Below are 19,953 nucleotides of genomic sequence, written 5' to 3'. Positions count from 1 at the left end.
GACAGAACCCCCTCCCCTGGGCTTGGCTACGTCAGACAGAGCCCCCTCCCCTGGGCTTGGCTACGTCAGACAGAGCCCCTCCCCTGGGCCTGGCTACGTCAGACAGAACCCCCTCCCCTGGGCTTGGCTACGTCAGACAGAGCCCCTCCCCTGGGCCTGGCTACGTCAGACAGAACCCCCTCCCCTGGGCCTGGCTACGTCAGACAGAGCCCCTCTCCTGGGCTTGGCTACGTCAGACAGAGCCCCTCCCCTGGGCTTGGCTACGTCAGACAGAGCCCCTCCCCTGGGCTTGGCTACGTCAGACAGAGCCCCTCCCTCCTGGGCTTTGCTACGTCAGACAGAGCCCCTCCCCTGGGCTTGGCTACGTCAGACAGAGCCCCTCCCCTGGGCTTGGCTACGTCAGACAGAGCCCCTCCCCTGGGCTTTGCTACGTCAGACAGAGCCCCTCCCCTGGGCATTGGTTAAGTTAGACAGATCCCCCTCCCCTGGGCCTGGCTACGTCAGACAGAACCCCTCCCCTGGGCTTTGCTACGTCAGACAGAGCCCCTCCCCGCGCCCCCACGCCGGCTGAGCCACCCGCCCACTCTCACCTCCTCCCGCAGGTCGTACTGCCGACACTGGCCTCGCTACGAGTGGCCGTCTTCGAGGAAGGGAGCAAGTTCATCGGCCACCGGGTCCTCCCAGTCTCAGCGATCCGGCCCGGTGAGTGAGGGTGAGGGTGGGGGTGGTGTTCGGGGTGAGAGGCTGCATGGGTGGGGGTTTACGGATACAACTCATGGGATGTTCCCCGGTACAGGAACCAGACGGTCTGGGGAGAAGGTGTGTGCGCTTCCAGGGGGGGGGCGGTTTGGTCTTGGGGAGTGGAGGTTGGAGGGGGTTACAGAGACAGGGAGGGGTGTAGGGGCCGGAGGGGGTTACAGAGACGGGGAGGCGTGTAGGGGCTGGAGGGGGTTACAGAGACGGGGAGGGGTGCTGGGGCCGGAGTGGGTTACAGAGACGGGGAGGGGTGTAGGGGCTGGAGGGGGTTACAGAGACGGGGAGGGGTGCTGGGGCCGGAGTGGGTTACAGAGACGGGGAGGGGTGTAGGGGTCGGAGGGGGTTACAGGGACGGGAAGGGGTGTAGGGGTCGGAGGGGGTTACAGAGACGGGGAGGGGTGTTGGGGCCGGAGTGGGTTACAGAGACGGGGAGGGGTGTAGGGGCCGGAGGGGGTTACAGAGACGGGGAGGGGTGTAGGGGCTGGAGGGGGTTACAGAGACGGGGAGGGGTGCTGGGGCGGGAGGGGGTTACAGAGACGGGGAGGGGTGCTGGGGCCGGAGTGGGTTACAGAGACGGGGAGGGGTGTAGGGGTCGGAGGGGGTTACAGGGACGGGAAGGGGTGTAGGGGTCGGAGGGGGTTACAGAGATGGGGAGGGGTGTAGGGGCCAGAGGGGGTTACAGAGACGGGAAGGGGTGTAGGGGTCGGAGGGGGTTACAGAGATGGGGAGGGGTGTAGGGGCCAGAGGGGGTTACAGAGACGGGGAGGGGCGTATGGGTTGGAGGGGGTTACAGAGACGGGGAGGGGTGTTGGGGCCGGAGGGGGTTACAGAGATGGGGAGGGGTGTAGGTGTTGGAGGGGGTTACAGAGACGGGGAGGGGTGTAGGGGCCAGAGGGGGTTACAGAGACGGGGAGGGGTGTATGGGTTGGAGGGGGTTACAGAGACGGGGAGGGTGCTGGGGCCGGAGTGGGTTACAGAGACGGGGAGGGGTGTTGGGGCCGGAGGGGGTTACAGAGACGGGGAGGGGTGTTGGGGCCGGAGGGGGTTACAGAGACGGGGAGGGGTGTTTGGGTCCGGAGGGGGTTACAGAGACGGGGAGGGGTGTTGGGGCCGGAGGGGGTTACAGAGACGGGGAGGGGTGTAGGGGCCGGAGGGGGTTACAGAGACGGGGAGGGGTGTAGGGGCCGGAGGGGGTTACAGAGACGGGGAGGGGTGTTTGGGCCGGAGGGGGTTACAGAGACGGGGAGGGGTGTTGGGGCCGGAGGGGGTTAGAGAGACGGGGAGGGGTGTTTGGGCCGGAGGGGGTTACAGAGACGGGGAGGGGTGTTGGGGCCGGAGGGGGTTACAGAGACGGGGAGGGGTGTTGGGGCCGGAGGGGGTTACAGAGATGGGGAGGGGTGTTGGGGCCGGAGGGGGTTAGAGAGACGGGGAGGGGTGTTGGGGCCGGAGGGGGTTACAGAGATGGGGAGGGGTGTTGGGGCCGGAGGGGGTTACAGAGACGGGGAGGGGTGTTGGGGAGGAGGGGGTTACAGAGACGGGGAGGGGTGTTGGGTCCGGAGGGGGTTACAGAGACGGGGAGGGGTGTTGGGGCCGGAGGGGGTTACAGAGACGGGGAGGGGTGTAGGGGCCGGACGGGGTTACAGAGACAGGGAGGGGTGTTCGGGCCGGAGGGGGTTACAGAGACGGGGAGGGGTTTTGGGGCCGGAGGGTGTTACAGAGACGGGGAGGGGTGTTGGGGCCGGAGGGGTGCTAGATAGAGGGCAGCTGTTCATACAGTGACTAAGTTTCTCTTGTTCTCTCTCCTCACCTACCTGCCTTCCCTCTACCCTTCCGTTGTCTGCCCCCCTCCTCCTCCCCCCTCCGCCCCTCCTCACCCCCCCCACTCCGCAGGTTACCGCTACATCTGTCTGCGGAACGAGGCAAACCAGCCCCTCCCACTGCCTGCACTGTTTGTCTACACAGAGGTGAAGGACTTTGTCCCAGACACTCACGCAGGTCTCTGCCTCGTCCTTCTCTCGACTCTCTATCCAACACTCACAACCTTGCACCTGGGGCGGGCTTTGGGTGGGTGGACCAGGCTGATGGGACAGTGTAGAGGGAGCTTCACTCTGTGTCTGACCCTGGCAGTGTGTGATGGGACAGTGTAGAGGGAGTTTCACTCTGTGTCTGACCCCGGGAGTGTGTGATGGGACGGTGTAGAGGGAGCTTCACTCTGTGTCTGACCCCGGGAGTGTGTGATGGGACAGTGGGGAGTGAGATTCGGTGTAAACGGAAGGATTTGTCTGTTTTTTCTGCAGATTATATCAAGGCTCTGTATAATCCGATCCAACACGTGAACCTGATGGAACAGAGATCCAAACAGCTGGTGTCACTGACCGGTGAGGATGAGGTGAGTGACATTCAGACCCCCTCCACCCCGGACTGACTCCTGTCTACCCTCGTCCCACCCTCCGCTCTCTTTCTAGGCCTGTAGTTGGTTGTGAATTCTGTTGAATTTCTTCCCGTCCATCCATTCTGTCCCCCGAGCCTCACTTTCTGCTCGTATCTCGTACTCCCCCGATTCCCTGGTGGACATTACTGTCGAATACCTCCCACCTGCACTTTAGTGTGGGGCGTTCCTGATCGGAGCAGTTGTTCTCTATTCTACCTACGCTCTCCCGTCCCCTCCCCTTCCCTTCCCTTCCCCTGCCTTCCCCCTCCCCCTCCCTGCCCTCCCCGGCTCCCCTCCCCCCTCCCCTCCCCCCTTCCCGTCCCTCCCCTTCCCGTCTGCTCTCCTCCCCATCCCCTCCCCGTCCCCTCCCCACCCCCGTCCCCTCCCCATCCCCTTCCCCTCCCCTCTCCCCTTCCCGTCCCTCCCCTCCCCTCCCCTCCCCCTCCCCGTCCCCTTCCCCTCCCCTCCCCCCTCCCCTTCCTGTCCCTCCCCTTCCCGTCCTGTCCCTCCCCTTCCCGTCCACTCCCCTCCCCGTCCCTTCTCTTCCCCATCCTCTCCCCTTCCACTTTCCCTCCCCTTCCCCTCCTCTCCCCTCTCCTTTCCCTCCCCTGTCCCCGCCCCCTCACCTGTTCTCCCCATCCCCTCCCCCTCCTGTCCCTCCATTCCTTCCTCCGTCCTGTCCCCCTCCTGCCCTCCCCGGCCCCTCCCCTAGCCCGCCCTTCCCTCCTCTGGCCCCCCCTACTCCCCTCCTGTCCCTTCCCCTCCTCCTTCCCCCTGCCCTTCAATCCTCCTCCTGACCCTCGGCTACGGGAATCTGGGTGCCGGCCTCACTCCGGTGGCCTGGGGGTTAGTGGGGTGGGTCCTCGGCGCAGGACGGAGGGGATAAGTTGTTCGCGGCCCCGACCCGCGCGGCCCTCTGCGGGATCCTGCTGTGCCGGGGGATAGTTCCCAGGACGTGTTGAAATCGGCCCTCGCTGTCTGGGCCTTGAGGCCGCCGCCAGATCCTCCCTGGGAACCCGTAGACATTTCGGATGAGGGGTCGGGATTGGGTTACGGGGGCAGGGAAGAAATGGCTGCCCACTTTCCGGGCCCTACCCTCTCTAAACTGCAACTGACAGGCAGGAGGTAGCAGGAATTTAACTCCCACACCACTAGGCTCAGAAGGATATGGACCTAGCACGGGTAAATGGGACTGGATTGGATGGGACATACGGGCTGTCAAACATCAGATGGATCGAAGGGCCTCTATGACTCCACACCAGCTACTTTCCCACACACATCACACACCAAACTGCACACCCCTAACTCTATCCCAGTAGTGGAACACCGCGAATCACAATTTGCCCTCCCAGGGTCTTGTCTCTGATTGTGCCCGTGTTTGTATTCCTGTTTTGGTTTTGAACAGTTCTTTTTCTTCACTGTCTCATCCCCGTGGCTCCTGCCCCCAGACGCCTTCCAGGTGAAGATCTTCCCTCCCCCAGAGACGAGGTCTTTGGAGTTTCCGTTGGCGTCTCTGTCGCTCTGGGGTTTTTACGGGCTTGGGGGTTTGCCGGTCTATGGCGGCCCTCTGGTTTAATTTTTGCGTCCCCAGCTTTTTATGTTCAGCGCATTCTCCGCGAACGCGTGTGGCGCTGCGGGTTGGCGCTTCACGGTGCTGGCGATCGTGTTTCGGTTCCCCCCCCCCCCACCCACAGCCGTCTGTGAGGAAGTCTGTACGTTCTCCCTGCGACCGGCCAGGTGCTCGCATTGTAAAGACGTACGAGTTCGGGTTATCCAGTCGGGGGGGCGCGCTGCGTCGGCGCTGGACGCGTGGCGACGCTCGCGGGCTGCCCCTTCCCCCCCAGCGCTTCCTCGGACAGCGGAATGCAGAGCATTACAGTACAGTGCCCGAACTTCGGCCCACAATTCTAACCTCCATTTTTCCATCAGCCATTAAGCATCTCTTAAATGTCCCTAATGTATCTGCCTCTCCCTCCACCCCCGGCAGGGCGTTCCCCACACACACACCCACCACTCTCTGTGTGAAAAGCCTACCCCCTATACTTCCGTCACCCTAAAATTATTCCTGCACCCCCCCCCTCCATATTAGCCATTTCTGCCCTAGGGACGTCTCTGGTTGTCCACTCGATCTCTGCCCTTTGGACTTCTCTATCAAGTCACCTCTCATCCTCCTCCTCACCAAAGAGAAAAGCCCTCGCTCGCTCAACCTCTCCTCATAAGACGCGCTCTCCAATCCAGGCAGCATCCTGGTGAATCTCCTCTGCGCCCTCTCTAAAGCTTCCACATCCTTCCTGTAATGAGGGGATCAGAAATGATCACAGTGTTGGCTGTCACATTTCACTGTATGTTTGAGATGAGGAGGAATTTCTTTAGCCAGAGGGTGATGAATCTGTGTGGAATTCATTGCCACAGACAGCTCTGGAGGACAAGTCTGTGGGTATATTTAAAGCGGAGGTTGATAGGTTCTTGATTAGTCGGGGCGTCAAAAGTTACAGAAGGCAGGAGAATGGGGTTGAGAGGGGATAATAAATCAGCCATGATGGAATGGTGGAGCAGACTCGATGGGCCGAATGGTCCAATTCTGTTCCTGTGTCTTATCTTTCGATAAACATGTGGGAAATTTAAAGCTAATCTTTTGAGCAATCTTTCCGTTTTCCCTGTAAGAGTGTGCAGACGGACTATAAACCTGCCTTGACTTAACAAATTGCTCTTTCCTCCCGGGTCCGCTCGCCCCCCCATGCCCAGACGTTGCGGCTGGTCAGTCCGGAGACCCCCCACCCCACGGAGGAGGTGAAGAACAAACCGGACGTGTGCACTGTGGCCCCGGTCTCCAGGGGCTCCCTCACTCTGTCCATCGGCGAGACCAAGCCAAGCGTGGAAACAGGTACCTCACGCGGCGGCGGGCAGCGGGGGAGGGCTGCTCCAGGGAAACCGGGATCGATCCCGACCTCCGGCGTTTTCACCCCGCGGGGTGCGGGGTGCGGGGCTCGGTGGGTGAATTGGCCGCTGGGGGGGAGGGGTTGGGTCGGATGGGAGGTGGGACAAAATCTGATCGGTGTAATGGTGGTCGGGGCTGAGAGCAAGGCCTGCGGGCTCCCGCCGCCGGATTGCTCACCGGGTTTAAACCACGGCCATGTTTAACGTCCCTGCCTGTTCCCACCCCCTCCCCTCCCCTCCCCTCCCCTCCCCTCCCCTCCAGGTAACTGCCGCCAGCAAGAGGATCTGATTCCCAGTATTTTATCAGGTGAGTGCAGGCTGGGCCTGGGGGGTTACCATGGCAACGGGAGGCCTGGGCCTCGCTGTTGGGTACTCTCATAGAATATGGGACAGTACAGGCCGCTTGGCCCACCACCCACTCCACAGATTGTAGCTTGTTGTTGGGGGGGGGGTTAACCTGTGAGGGGAGGGGGGTGAAGGCCTTTGGCTTGTTGTTGGGGGGTGGGTGAAGGGGCAGATTATACTGTGGGTGGGTTAGCCCGTGAGTAGGAGGGGGTGACTCAAGTGAAGGCCACCGTCTGAGGCGGAAGCGTGTGCCGGGGAGGGAGGGGTTCTGCGCGTGTCCCCCCCCCCCTCACCGGGTGTTCTTGTGCGCCGGCGGGTGTCTGCCGGGTCCAGAGGTGACGGCGACGCCGGTGGAGGAGCTGAAGACGAACAAGGCCTACGTGAAGCTGCTGAAGAAGCAGCAGAAGGAGCTGCAGCAGATGCAGAGACGACACACGAAGAACATGGACGCCCTGCGGCGGGAGCAGGCCCAGCGTCTGAGCGAGATAGAGACCAGCGCCGCACGCCGGCGCTCCCTCGTCACCCGCGCCATCAAACAGGGCAGCAAGACCACGTGAGTGTGCACACTCCCACCCCTTCCTTCCTCCCCAACCTCCCAATACCTGCTCCCCAACCTCCCAATCCTTCCTTCCCAACCTCCCAATCCTTCCTCCCCAACCTCCCAATCCTTCCTCCCCAACCTCCCAGTCCTTCCTTCCTCCCCAACCTCCCAGTCCTTCCTTCCCAACCTCCCAATCCCTCCTCCCCAATCTCCCAATCCTTCCTCCCCAACCTCCCAATCCTTCCTCCCCAACCTCCCAATCCTTCCTCCCTCACCTCCCAATCCTTCCTCCCCAACCTCCCAATCCTCCCTCCCCAACCTCCCAATCCTTCCTTCCCAACCTCCCAATCCTTCCTCCCCAACCTCCCAATCCTTCCTCCCCAACCTCCCAATCCTTCCTTCCTCCCCAAACTCCCAATCCTTCCTCCCCAACCTCCCAATCCTTCCTCCCCAACCTCCTAATCCTTCCTCCCCAACCTCCCAATCCTTCCTCCCCAACCTCCCTCCCCTTCCCCTCCCCAACCTCCCAATCCTTCCTCCCCAACCTCCCAATCCTCCCTCCCCAACCTCCCAATCCTTCCTTCCCAACCTCCCAATCCCTCCTCCCCAACCTCCCAATCCTTCCTCCCCAACCTCCCAATCCTTCCTCCCCAACCTCCCAATCCTTCCTCCCCAACCTCCCTCCCCTTCCCCTCCCCAACCTCCCAATCGTTCCTCCCCAACCTCCCAATCCTTCCTCCCCAACCTCCCTCCCCTTCCCCTCCCCAACCTCCCAATCCTTCCTCCCCAACCTCCCAATCCTTCCTCCCCAACCTCCCTCCCCTTCCCCTCCCCAACCTCCCAATCCTTCCTCCCCAACCTCCCTCCCCTTCCCCTCCCCAACCTCCCAATCCTTCCTCCCCAACCTCCCAATCCTTCCTCCCCAACCTCCCTCTCCTTCCCCTCCCCAACCTCCCAATCCTTCCTCCCCAACCTCCCAATCCTTCCTCCCCAACCTCCCTCCCCTTCCCCTCCCCAACCTCCCAATCCTTCCTCCCCAACCTCCCAATCCTTCCTTCCCAACCTCCCAATCCTTCCTCCCCAACCTCCCAATCCCTCCTCCCCAACCTCCCAATCCTTCCTTCCTCCCCAACCTTCCAATCCTTCCTCCCCAACCTCCCAATCCCTCCTCCCCAACCTCTCTCCCCTTCCCCTCCCCAACCTCCCAATCCCTCCTCCCCAACCTTTCAATCCTTCCTTCCTCCCCAACCTCCCTCCCCTTCCCCTCCCCAACCTCCCAATCCTTCCTCCCCAACCTCCCAATCCCTCCTCCCCAATCTCCCAATCCTTCCTCCCCAACCTCCCAATCCTTCCTCCCCAACCTCCCAATCCTTCCTCCCTAACCTCCCAATCCTTCCTCCCCAACCTCCCAATCCTCCCTCCCCAACCTCCCAATCCTTCCTTCCCAACCTCCCAATCCTTCCTCCCCAACCTCCCAATCCTTCCTCCCCAACCTCCCAATCCTTCCTCCCCAACCTCCCTCCCCTTCCCCTCCCCAACCTCCCAATCCTTCCTCCCCAACCTCCCAATCCTTCCTCCCCAACCTCCCAATCCTTCCTTCCCAACCCAATCCCTCCTCCCCAACCTCCCAATCCTTCCTCCCCAACCTCCCAATCCTTCCTCCCCAACCTCCCTCCCCTTCCCCTCCCCAACCTCCCAATCTTCCTCCCCAACCTCCCAATCCTTCCTCCCCAACCTCCCTCCCCTTCCCCTCCCCAACCTCCCAATCCTTCCTCCCCAACCTCCCTCCCCTTCCCCTCCCCAACCTCCCAATCCTTCCTCCCCAACCTCCCAATCCTTCCTCCCCAACCTCCCAATCCTTCCTCCCCAACCTCCCAATCCTTCCTCCCCAACCTCCCTCCCCTCCCCTCCCCAACCTCCCAATCCTTCCTCCCCAACCTCCCAATCCTTCCTCCCCAACCTCCCTCCCCTTCCCCTCCCCAACCTCCCAATCCTTCCTCCCCAACCTCCCAATCCTTCCTCCCCAACCTCCCAATCCTTCCTTCCAAACCTCCCAATCCTTCCTCCCCAACCTCCCTCCCCTTCCCCTCCCCAACCTCCCAATCTTCCTCCCCAACCTCCCAATCCTTCCTTCCAAACCTCCCAATCCTTCCTCCCCAACCTCCCAATCCTTCTTCCAAACCTCCCAATCCTCCTCCCCAACCTCCCTCCCCTTCCCCTCCCCAACCTCCCAATCCTTCCTCCCCAACCTCCCAATCCTTCCTTCCAAACCTCCCAATCCTTCCTCCCCAACCTCCCAATCCTTCCTTCCAAACCTCCCAATCCTTCCTTCCAAACCTCCCAATCCTTCCTTCCAAACCTCCCAATCCTTCCTCCCCAACCTCCCTCCCCTTCCCCTCCCCAACCTCCCAATCCTTCCTCCCCAACCTCCCAATCCTTCCTCCCCAACCTCCCAATCCTTCCTCCCCAACCTCCCAATCCTTCCTCCCCAACCTCCCTCCCCTTCCCCTCCCCAACCTCCCAATCCTTCCTCCCCAACCTCCCAATCCTTCCTCCCCAACCTCCCTCCCCTTCCCCTCCCCAACCTCCCAATCCTTCCTCCCCAACCTCCCAATCCTTCCTCCCCAACCTCCCAATCCTTCCTCCCCAACCTCCCAATCCTTCCTTCCAAACCTCCCAATCCTTCCTCCCCAACCTCCCAACCTCCCAATCTCCTCCCCAACCTCCCAATCCTTCCTTCCAAACCTCCCAATCCTTCCTCCCCAACCTCCCAATCCTTCATTCCAAACCTCCCAATCCTTCCTCCCCAACCTCCCTCCCCTTCCCCTCCCCAACCTCCCAATCCTTCCTCCCCAACCTCCCAATCCTTCCTTCCAAACCTCCCAATCCTTCCTCCCCAACCTCCCAATCCTTCCTTCCAAACCTCCCCCTTCCTTCCAAACCTCCCAATCCCTCCCCAACCTCCCAATCCTTCCTCCCCAACCTCCTCCCCCCCTCCCCAACCTCCCAATCCTTCCTCCCCAACCTCCCAATCCTTCCTCCCCAACCTCCCTCCCCTTCCCCTCCCCAACCTCCCAATCCTTCCTCCCCAACCTCCCAATCCTTCCTTCCAAACCTCCCAATCGTTCCTCCCCAACCTCCCAATCCTTCCCCCCAACCTCCCAATCCTTCCTCCCCAACCTCCCTCCCCTTCCCCTCCCCAACCTCCCTCCCCTTCCCCTCCCCAACCTCCCTCCCCTTCCCCTCCCCAACCTCCCAATCCTTCCTTCCTCCCCAACCTCCCAATCCTTCCTTCCTCCCCAACCTCCCAATCCTTCCTTCCCAACCTCCCAATCCTTCCTCCCCAACCTCCCAGTCCTTCCTCCCCAACCTCCCAGTCCTTCCTCCCCAACCTTCCAATCCTTCCTCCCCAACCTCCCAATCCTTCCTCCCCAACCTTCCAATCCTTCCTCCCCAACCTCCCAATCCTTCCTCCCCAACCTCCCAATCCTTCCTCCCCAACCTCCCAATCCTTCCTTCCTCCCCAACCTTCCAATCCTTCCTCCCCAACCTCCCAATCCCTCCTCCCCAACCTCTCTCCCCTTCCCCTCCCCAACCTCCCAATCCCTCCTCCCCAACCTTTCAATCCTTCCTTCCTCCCCAACCTCCCTCCCCTTCCCCTCCCCAACCTCCCAATCCTTCCTCCCCAACCTCCCAATCCCTCCTCCCCAATCTCCCAATCCTTCCTTCCTCCCCAACCTTCCAATCCTTCCTCCCCAACCTCCCAATCCCTCCTCCCCAACCTCTCTCCCCTTCCCCTCCCCAACCTCCCAATCCTTCCTTCCCAAACTCCCAATCCTTCCTCCCCAACCTCCCTCCCCTTCCCCTCCCCAACCTCCCAATCCCTCCTCCCCAACCTTTCAATCCTTCCTTCCTCCCCAACCTCCCTCCCCTTCCCCTCCCCAACCTCCCAATCCTTCCTTGCTCTCCTTTCCCCATCCCCTTCCCCAACTTCCCTCCCCTTCTTTCCCCTCCACAACCTCCCAATCCTTCTCCGCAACCTCCCAATCCTTCCTCCCCAACCTCCCAATCCATCCTCCCCAACCTCCCTCCCCTTCCCCTCCCCAACCTCCCAATCCTTCCTCCCCAACCTCCCAATCCATCCTCCCCAACCTCCCAATCCTTCCTCCCCAACCTCCCTCCCCTTCCCCTCCCCAACCTCCCAATCCTTCCTCCCCAACCTCCCAATCCTTCCTCCCCAACCTCCCAATCCTTCCTTCCCAACCTCCCAATCCTTCCTTCCAAACCTCCCAATCCTTCCTCCCCAACCTCCCTCCCCTTCCCCTCCCCAACCTCCCAATCGTTCCTCCCCAACCTCCCAATCCTTCCTTCCAAACCTCCCAATCCTTCCTCCCCAACCTCCCAATCCTTCATTCCAAACCTCCCAATCCTTCCTCCCCAACCTCCCTCCCCTTCCCCTCCCCAACCTCCCAATCCTTCCTCCCCAACCTCCCAATCCTTCCTTCCAAACCTCCCAATCCTTCCTCCCCAACCTCCCAATCCTTCCTTCCAAACCTCCCAATCCTTCCTTCCAAACCTCCCAATCGTTCCTCCCCAACCTCCCAATCCTTCCTCCCCAACCTCCCTCCCCTTCCCCTCCCCAACCTCCCAATCCTTCCTCCCCAACCTCCCAATCCTTCCTCCCCAACCTCCCTCCCCTTCCCCTCCCCAACCTCCCAATCCTTCCTCCCCAACCTCCCAATCCTTCCTTCCAAACCTCCCAATCGTTCCTCCCCAACCTCCCAATCCTTCCTCCCCAACCTCCCAATCCTTCCTCCCCAACCTCCCTCCCCTTCCCCTCCCCAACCTCCCTCCCCTTCCCCTCCCCAACCTCCCTCCCCTTCCCCTCCCCAACCTCCCAATCCTTCCTTCCTCCCCAACCTCCCAATCCTTCCTTCCTCCCCAACCTCCCAATCCTTCCTTCCCAACCTCCCAATCCTTCCTCCCCAACCTCCCAGTCCTTCCTCCCCAACCTCCCAGTCCTTCCTCCCCAACCTTCCAATCCTTCCTCCCCAACCTCCCAATCCTTCCTCCCCAACCTTCCAATCCTTCCTCCCCAACCTCCCAATCCTTCCTCCCCAACCTCCCACTCCTTCCTCCCCACCCTCCCAATCCTTCCTTCCTCCCCAACCTTCCAATCCTTCCTCCCCAACCTCCCAATCCCTCCTCCCCAACCTCTCTCCCCTTCCCCTCCCCAACCTCCCAATCCCTCCTCCCCAACCTTTCAATCCTTCCTTCCTCCCCAACCTCCCTCCCCTTCCCCTCCCCAACCTCCCAATCCTTCCTCCCCAACCTCCCAATCCCTCCTCCCCAATCTCCCAATCCTTCCTTCCTCCCCAACCTTCCAATCCTTCCTCCCCAACCTCCCAATCCCTCCTCCCCAACCTCTCTCCCCTTCCCCTCCCCAACCTCCCAATCCTTCCTTCCCAAACTCCCAATCCTTCCTCCCCAACCTCCCTCCCCTTCCCCTCCCCAACCTCCCAATCCCTCCTCCCCAACCTTTCAATCCTTCCTTCCTCCCCAACCTCCCTCCCCTTCCCCTCCCCAACCTCCCAATCCTTCCTTGCTCTCCTTTCCCCATCCCCTTCCCCAACTTCCCTCCCCTACTTTCCCCTCCACAACCTCCCAATCCTTCTCCGCAACCTCCCAATCCTTCCTCCCCAACCTCCCAATCCATCCTCCCCAACCTCCCTCCCCTTCCCCTCCCCAACCTCCCAATCCTTCCTCCCCAACCTCCCAATCCATCCTCCCCAACCTCCCTCCCCTTCCCCTCCCCAACCTCCCAGTCCTTCCTCCCCAACCTCCCAATCCTCCCTCCCCAACCTCCCAATCCTTCCTCCCCAACCTCCCAATCCTTCCTCCCCAACCTCCCAATCCTCCCTCCCCAACCTCCCAATCCTCCCTCCCCAACCTCCCAATCCTTCCTTCCCAACCTCCCAATCCTTCCTCCCCAACCTCCCAATCCTCCCTCCCCAACCTCCCAATCCTTCCTTCCCAACCTCCCAATCCTTCCTCCCCAACCTCCCAATCCTTCCTCCCCAACCTCCCAATCCTTCCTCCCCAACCTCCCAATCCTTCCTCCCCAACCTCCCAATCCTTCCTCCCCAACCTCCCAATCCTTCCTCCCCAACCTCCCAATCCTTCCTCCCCAACCTCCCAATCCCCCCTCCCCAACCTCCCTCCCCTTCCCCTCCCCAACCTCCCTCCCCTTCCCCTCCCCAACCTCCCAATCCTTCCTTGCTCTCCTTTCCCCGACCCCTTCCCCAACTTCCCTCCCCTTCTTTCTCCTCCCCAACCTCCCTCCCCTTCCCCTCCCCAACCTCCCTCCCCTTCCCCTCCCCAACTTCCCTCCCCTACCCCTCCCCAACATCCCTCCCCTTCCCCTCCCCAACCTCCCACCTCTTCTTTCCCTTTCCAAACCTCCCAATCCTTCCTTCCCCTCCCCAATCTCCCATCGCCTCCCTCCCATTTCCGATTTCCCAATCCATCCTTCTCCTCCCCAAGCACCCATCCCCACCCTATCCCCTCTCTTCCCCACCCTTACCTTCCCCTCCTCTTTCTTACTCTCCCCTTCCACCATTCCCCTATCCCCCCACCCAACCCACCATCCACCCCCCTCCCCTCACCTCCCCGGCCCTCCTTTCTTCCCTTCCACCATTCCCCTATCCCCCCACCCAACCCACCATCCACCCCCCTCCCCTCATCTCCCCGGCCCTCCTTTCTCCCCTTCCACTCCCCTCTCCTTTTCCCTCCTCTCCCCCTCTCCCCTCCCCTTTCTCTGATTAACCCCCCTATCCCTGCTCCCTCGCTGATTAACCCCCTATCCCTCCCTGCCTCACTGATTAACCCCCATCCCTCCCAGCCTCACTGAATAACCCCCCATCCCTCCCTGCCTCGCTGATTAACCCCCATCCCTCCCAGCCTCACTGAATAACCCCCCCATCCCTCCCTGCCTCGCTGATTAACCCCCCATCCCTCACTGCCTCACTGAATAACCCCCCCATCCCTCCCTGCCTCGCTGATTAACCCCCCATCCCTCCCTGCCTCGCTGAATAACCCCCCATCCCTCACTGAATAACCCCCCATCCCTCACTGCCTCACTGAATAACCCCCCCATCCCTCCCTGCCTCGCTGATTAACCCCCATCCCTCCCAGTCTCACTGAATAACCCCCCCATCCCTCCCTGCCTCGCTGAATAACCCCCCATCCCTCACTGCCTCACTGAATAACCCCCCCATCCCTCCCTGCCTCGCTGAATAACCCCCCATCCCTCACTGCCTCACTGAATAAGCCCCCTACCCCTGCTCCCTCGCTGCAGGAACCACCTCGCGTCTCTGGAGCAGCAGCTGGCGGATCTGGACCGCGAGACGTCCGGCCACGTGTCTGAGCTGAAGCGGTGTCAGCGGGAGGAGCTCGTCGAACTGCGCGCCCAGCAGCAACGCTTCGAGCAGCATCACAGGAGGGAGCAGTTCGTCCAGGTGAGGGGGCAGTTCGGCCAGGTGAGGGGGCAGTTCGGCCAGGTGAGGGGGCAGTTCGGCCAAGTGAGGAGGGGAGGGAGGGAGAGAGGGAGGGAGGGAGATCGGCCAGGTGAGGAGGGGAGGGAGGGAGGGAGATCGGCCAGGTGAGGGGTGAGGAGGGAGGAAGAGGGCAGGTCAGCCAGGTGAGAGGGTGGTTTGGCCAGGTGAGGAGGGGAGGGAGGGAGGGAGATCGGCCAGGTGAGGAGGTGGGGGAGGGAGGGAGATCGGCCAGGTGAGGAGGTGGGGGAGGGAGAGAGATCGGCCAGGTGAGGAGGTGGGGGAGGGAGGGAGATCGGCCAGGTGAGGAGGGGAGGGAGGGAGGGAGATCGGCCAGGTGAGGAGGTGGGGGAGGGAGGGAGATCGGCCTGGTGAGGAGGTGGGGGAGGGAGGGAGATCGGCCAGGTGAGGAGGTGGGGGAGGGAGGGAGATCGGCCAGGTGAGGAGGGGAGGGAGGGAGGGGGCAGTTCGGCCAGGTGAGGGGTGAGGAGGGAGGAAGAGGGCAGGTCAGCCAGGTGAGGAGGGAGGGAGGGGCAGTTCGGCCAGGTGAGGAAGGAGGGAGGGAGGGGGTAGATCGGCCTGGTGAGGGGTGAGGAGGGAGGGAGGGGGCAGATCAGCTAGATGAGGTGGCAGAGGGAGGGAGGGAGGGGAGGGACGGGGATTAGGGAGGAGGAAGTGTCCCATGGGTGACTCTAATCGGCTCCCCCCACCCCTCCAGCTCCACAACCAGCTGCGGGAGGTGACCGTGGAAGTACACGCTGCCCAGATGAAGAAGCTGCAGCAGACGTGCGAGAAGTGAGTGTCCCCACCGTACCCCAGAGTCAGCACCTCAGGGCCCCGGGAGACCCCGGTTCGATCCCCACCTCCGCCTGTGTGTGTGTATGTGTGTTTGGTATGTTCTCCCAATGACTGCACGCCTTCCCCCCGGGTTCTCCAGTTGTACTGACCATCCGCTCCGAGATCTATCTAACCCCTCCCTCCCACATAGCCCTCCATTTTCCATCATCATGTGTCTGTCTAGCTATCTATCTGTTTTTGTCTTGTATCTAGCCATCCATTTATCCATCTACTTTTCTCTCTGTCTGTCTATCTATCCATCTATCGATCCAGCACAGAACAGGCTCTCCTGTTCCTTCGAGCCTTGCCGTCAGCAACCCCTGATCTAATCCCAGCCTGATCACAGGGCAATTTACAATGACCAATTAACCTACCAACCGGGACGTCTTTGGACTGTGGGAGGAAACGGGGAGAACGTACAAACTCCTTACAGCGGCGGGAATGAACTCTGACCTCGGCCAGCCCGAGCTGTAACAGCGTGAGAGTCCCCTAAACGCCCCTGATGTATCTGCCTGTATCACCACCCCTGGCAGGGCGATCAACGTACACACCACTCTCTGTGTAAAAAAAAAAAATACACCTCTGACGTTCCCCTCTATACTTTCCTCACCGTAAAATTATGCCCCCCCTCCCCCCGTACTAACCATTTCCACTCTGGGGAACAGTCTCTGACTCTCTACTTCACCGTGTTGTACACCTCACCTCTCATCCTCCTCCACTCCAAATTCTGTGGGGTGGCCCCTGCTCCCCCTCCCTTTGGCACTCGGCCCCTCTGAACGCAGGGAGAGCCGATGATTGTCCCGTGTGACGTTGGGTCTGGTTCCAGGGAGAAGAAGGAGCTGAAGAAGGATTTGGATCGTCAGCGGCAAGAACAGATCAACCAGATAAAACTGAAGGACAAGCAGGCGTAAGTACAGTCGGACTACACCGTTCTGTCACAGTCAGAGTTACCCCGTCACATCCACCACGTAACTCAGAGTACACCGTTCCGTCACAGTCGGACTACACCGTTCTGTCACAGTCAGTTACACCACCTCACCCATTGCATAAATCAGGGTACACCATCCCATCACAGTCAGTCTACACCATTCCATCACGGTGAGATTAAACCATTTCATCCATTACATGACTCGGAGTGCACTGACCTGACACAGTCAAACTACACCATCCCTCCACAGTCAGATCTACACCACCTCATCCACTACTTAAATCAGAGTACACCGTCCTGTCACAGTCAGACTACACCAACCCTTCACAGTCAGATTAAACCATTGCATCCATTACATGACTCGGAGTGCACTGACCTGACACAGTCAAACTACACCATCCCTCCACAGTCAGATCTACGCCACCTCATCCACTACTTAAATCAGAGTACACCGTCCTGTCACAGTCAGACTACACCAACCCTTCACAGTCAGATTAAACCATTGCATCCATTACATGACTCAAAGTACAACATCCAGTCACAGTCAGACTACACCGTCCTGTCGTAGTTAGATTCACAGCATCTCATCCATCAAATAACACAGAGTACACCGTCCAATCACATCACAGTCGGAGAGTACAGTATCCCTCCATAGTCAGAGTGTACCGTCCTGTCTCAGTCAGCCTACACCATCCCAATCACGTCACGGTCAGAGTACTGAATACCCCCTACACTGTCCCATCAGTCCCACCCCAGAATACTGGGGATACAGCAAAATAATGATTTGTACCCCCCCCCCCGCCCCCAGAAGATACAAAGCCCTGAAAGCGCGTATCTCCAAGCTCAGGGACAGCTTCTATCCCGACGTTATCAAACTCTTAGGACAATGTGATGGACCCTCGACATCAGATAGTCTGCCTGCACCACCCTCTCTCTGTAACTGTGACACTTCATTCCGCATTCCCCCCCGTGACTGCTTTTCCCTCGCTGCACTGACGCGGTCGAATAGATGGCATTCCACACGGTTCTTCACTCGTCCCGCGACGTCCAGCGGATGCTGGAAGGGCAAAGCAACACGCGCAGGACGCTGGAGCAATTCCACAGCGCCTACGGAGGGGAGTCAACAGTCGCTGTTTCAAGCCGAGACCTGTCCTCAGGACTGAACTGGAAAGTGGTGAGGGGGGGGCAGAGCAGACGCTGGCGGGTGACGGGGGGAGGAAGTGAGGAGCTGGGAGGTGATCGGCGGAAGAGCTAAAGGGCTGAAGAAGAAGAAAGTGGACCCTCCACACCGTCCCACCAGTGAGACGGGGGTCAGACACGGAGTGAGTCTCCCTTCACACTGTCCCACCGGTGAGACGAGATTCAGACATGGAGTGAGTCTCCCTTCACACCGTCCCACCGGTGAGACGGGGGTCAGACACGGAGTGAGTCTCCCTCCACACCGTCCCACCGGTGAGACGAGATTCAGACACGGAGTGAGTCTCCCTTCACACTGTCCCACCGGTGAGACGGGGGTCAGACACGGAGTGAGTCTCCCTTCACACCGTCCCACCGGTGAGACGGGGGTCAGACACGGAGTGAGTCTCCCTTCACACCGTTCCACCGGTGAGACGGGGGTCAGACACGGAGTGAGTCTCCCTTCACACCGTCCCACCAGTGAGACGGGGGTCAGACGCAGAGCGAGTCTCCCTTCGCACCGTCCCACCGATGAGACGAAATTCAGACACGGAGTGAGTCTTCCTTCACAGCGTCCCACCGGTGAGACGGGGGTCAGACACGGAGTGAGTCTTCCTTCACAGCGTCCCACCGGTGAGACGGGGTTTAGACTGGCAGCTTGTTCCACACTCTCACCACCCTCTGAGTGAAGATGTTCCCTCTTCATATTTCCCTGAAACTTCTCACCTTTCACCCTTAACCCATGACCTCTGATTGTCATCCCACCCAGCCTCAGTGGAAAAAACCTGCTTGCATTTACCCTATCTATACCCCTCATAATTTTGTATACCGCGATCAAATCTCCTCTCAATCTTCTACTTTCCAAGGAATAAAGTCCTAACCTATTCAATCTTTCCCTATAACTCAGGTCCTCCAGACCCAGTAAACTTGTAAATTTTCTCTGAACTCTTTCAACCTTATTTACATCTTTCCTGTTGGTAGGTGACCTAAACTGCACACAATATTCCAAACTAGGCCTCACCGACGTCTTATACAACTTCAACATAACGTAACATCCCAACTCCTGTACCCAATACTTTGCCTTATGAAGGCCAATGTGCTAAAAGCTTTCTTTACAACCCTTTCTTCCGGAAGCATAATTTTCAAGCTATTATACTCCCAAATCCCTTTGTTCTACCACAATCCTCACTACCTTCCCACTCGCTGTGTAAGATCTGCCCTGGTTTGTCCTCTTGAACCAGTCTGGCCATTGTCCTTTGACCTCTCTTATTTACAAGGTGTTTTCACCCAGAGAAGTGCTGGGCACTAGATGTCTTTAGCTTTCCGTACCCTTCTCTGTAAACGCTAGAGACCGTTCTGCGTGCAAATCCCAGGAGATCGGTACTCCTGCATCAGTCTTCACCGTGGAAGACACTGGCAGTGTGCCAGAAATTCAGGAGCGTCGTGGGGAAGAAGTGAGTGTAGTTGTTATTTCTGAGCGGTCTGAGGGTAGGTGAGTCACCTGGCCCAGATGGACTACACCACAGGGTTCTGAAGGAGATGGCTGAATGATCTTTCAAGAATCACTAGATCCTGGAATGGTTCCAGAGGACTGGAAAATTACAGATTTCTGTTCTGAGTAACAACGGATGGTGCAATCCGGTTCATGTTACGATCCAGGAACGTGTTTGTAGCCCGGATATTGAACTTTTTGCTGTTGGACTCCGGCCATATTCCACCGAGACACAACACTGGGCGTCATGGGAGGTCGTTCCTGCCTGTGGCCATCGAACTTTGCAGCTCCTCCCATGGAGGGTCAGACACCCTGAGCCAATAGGCTGGGCCTGGACTTATTTTCCATCTGGCATAGTTTGCATTTTGTTGTTTGATTGTTTGTGGTTTTTCGTATTGCTATATTATGCTCTATTTTTGGCTGGTGCGGCTGTAACGAAACCCAATTTCCCTCGGGATCAATAAAGTATATCTATCTATCTAGCTTCATGCTTTAAGAAGGGAGGACGGCAGAAGAAAGGAAATTATAGGCCAGCTAACCTGAGCTCAGTGGTGGGGGAAGATGTTGGTGTCCGTTATTAAGAATGCGGTTTCGGGGTACTTGAAGACACGTGATAAAATAGGCTGAAGTCAGCATGGTTTTCTCAAGAAGTGGTCTTGCCTGACAAATCTGTTGGAATTCTTTGAGGAGATTACAGGCAGGATAGACAAAGGAGAGCCAGTGGATGTTGTTTACTTGGGTTTCCGAAAGGCCTTCCACAAAGTGCCACACATGAGGCTGCTTAACAAGATGAGAGCCCATGGTGTTACAGGAAAGGTCGAGATTGGCTGATTGGCACGATTGAAAGACTGGGAATAAAGGGAGCCTTTCCTGGTTGGCTGCCGGTGACTGGTGACGTTCCACAGGGGTTGGCGTTGGGACCGATTCTTTTTGCGTTACCTGTCAATGATTCGGATA

At 59.3% G+C, this 19,953-nt stretch overlaps 1 protein-coding gene across 1 annotated transcript in view; it reads left to right on the top strand.

Moving 5' to 3' along the window:
* The window catches only part of LOC134339687 (1-phosphatidylinositol 4,5-bisphosphate phosphodiesterase beta-3-like), a 149,476-nt gene that overhangs the window by 124,400 nt on the left and 5,123 nt on the right, over positions 1-19,953 (top strand). Inside the window, exons 22-30 of the mRNA XM_063036388.1 lie at positions 603-702; positions 2,647-2,751; positions 3,054-3,145; positions 5,933-6,071; positions 6,387-6,431; positions 6,803-7,022; positions 14,368-14,527; positions 15,282-15,358; positions 16,227-16,307. Coding sequence (XP_062892458.1) covers positions 603-702; positions 2,647-2,751; positions 3,054-3,145; positions 5,933-6,071; positions 6,387-6,431; positions 6,803-7,022; positions 14,368-14,527; positions 15,282-15,358; positions 16,227-16,307 — 1,019 coding nt within the window. The remainder of the gene's footprint in view (positions 1-602; positions 703-2,646; positions 2,752-3,053; positions 3,146-5,932; positions 6,072-6,386; positions 6,432-6,802; positions 7,023-14,367; positions 14,528-15,281; positions 15,359-16,226; positions 16,308-19,953) is intronic.

This window comes from Mobula hypostoma, chromosome 30, assembly GCF_963921235.1.
Source record: "Mobula hypostoma chromosome 30, sMobHyp1.1, whole genome shotgun sequence".
In the NCBI taxonomy this organism is placed as follows: Eukaryota; Metazoa; Chordata; class Chondrichthyes; order Myliobatiformes; family Myliobatidae; genus Mobula; species Mobula hypostoma.
The sequence above is the reverse complement of the archived record's forward strand: the minus strand, read 5'-3'. Positions and strand labels throughout refer to the sequence as shown.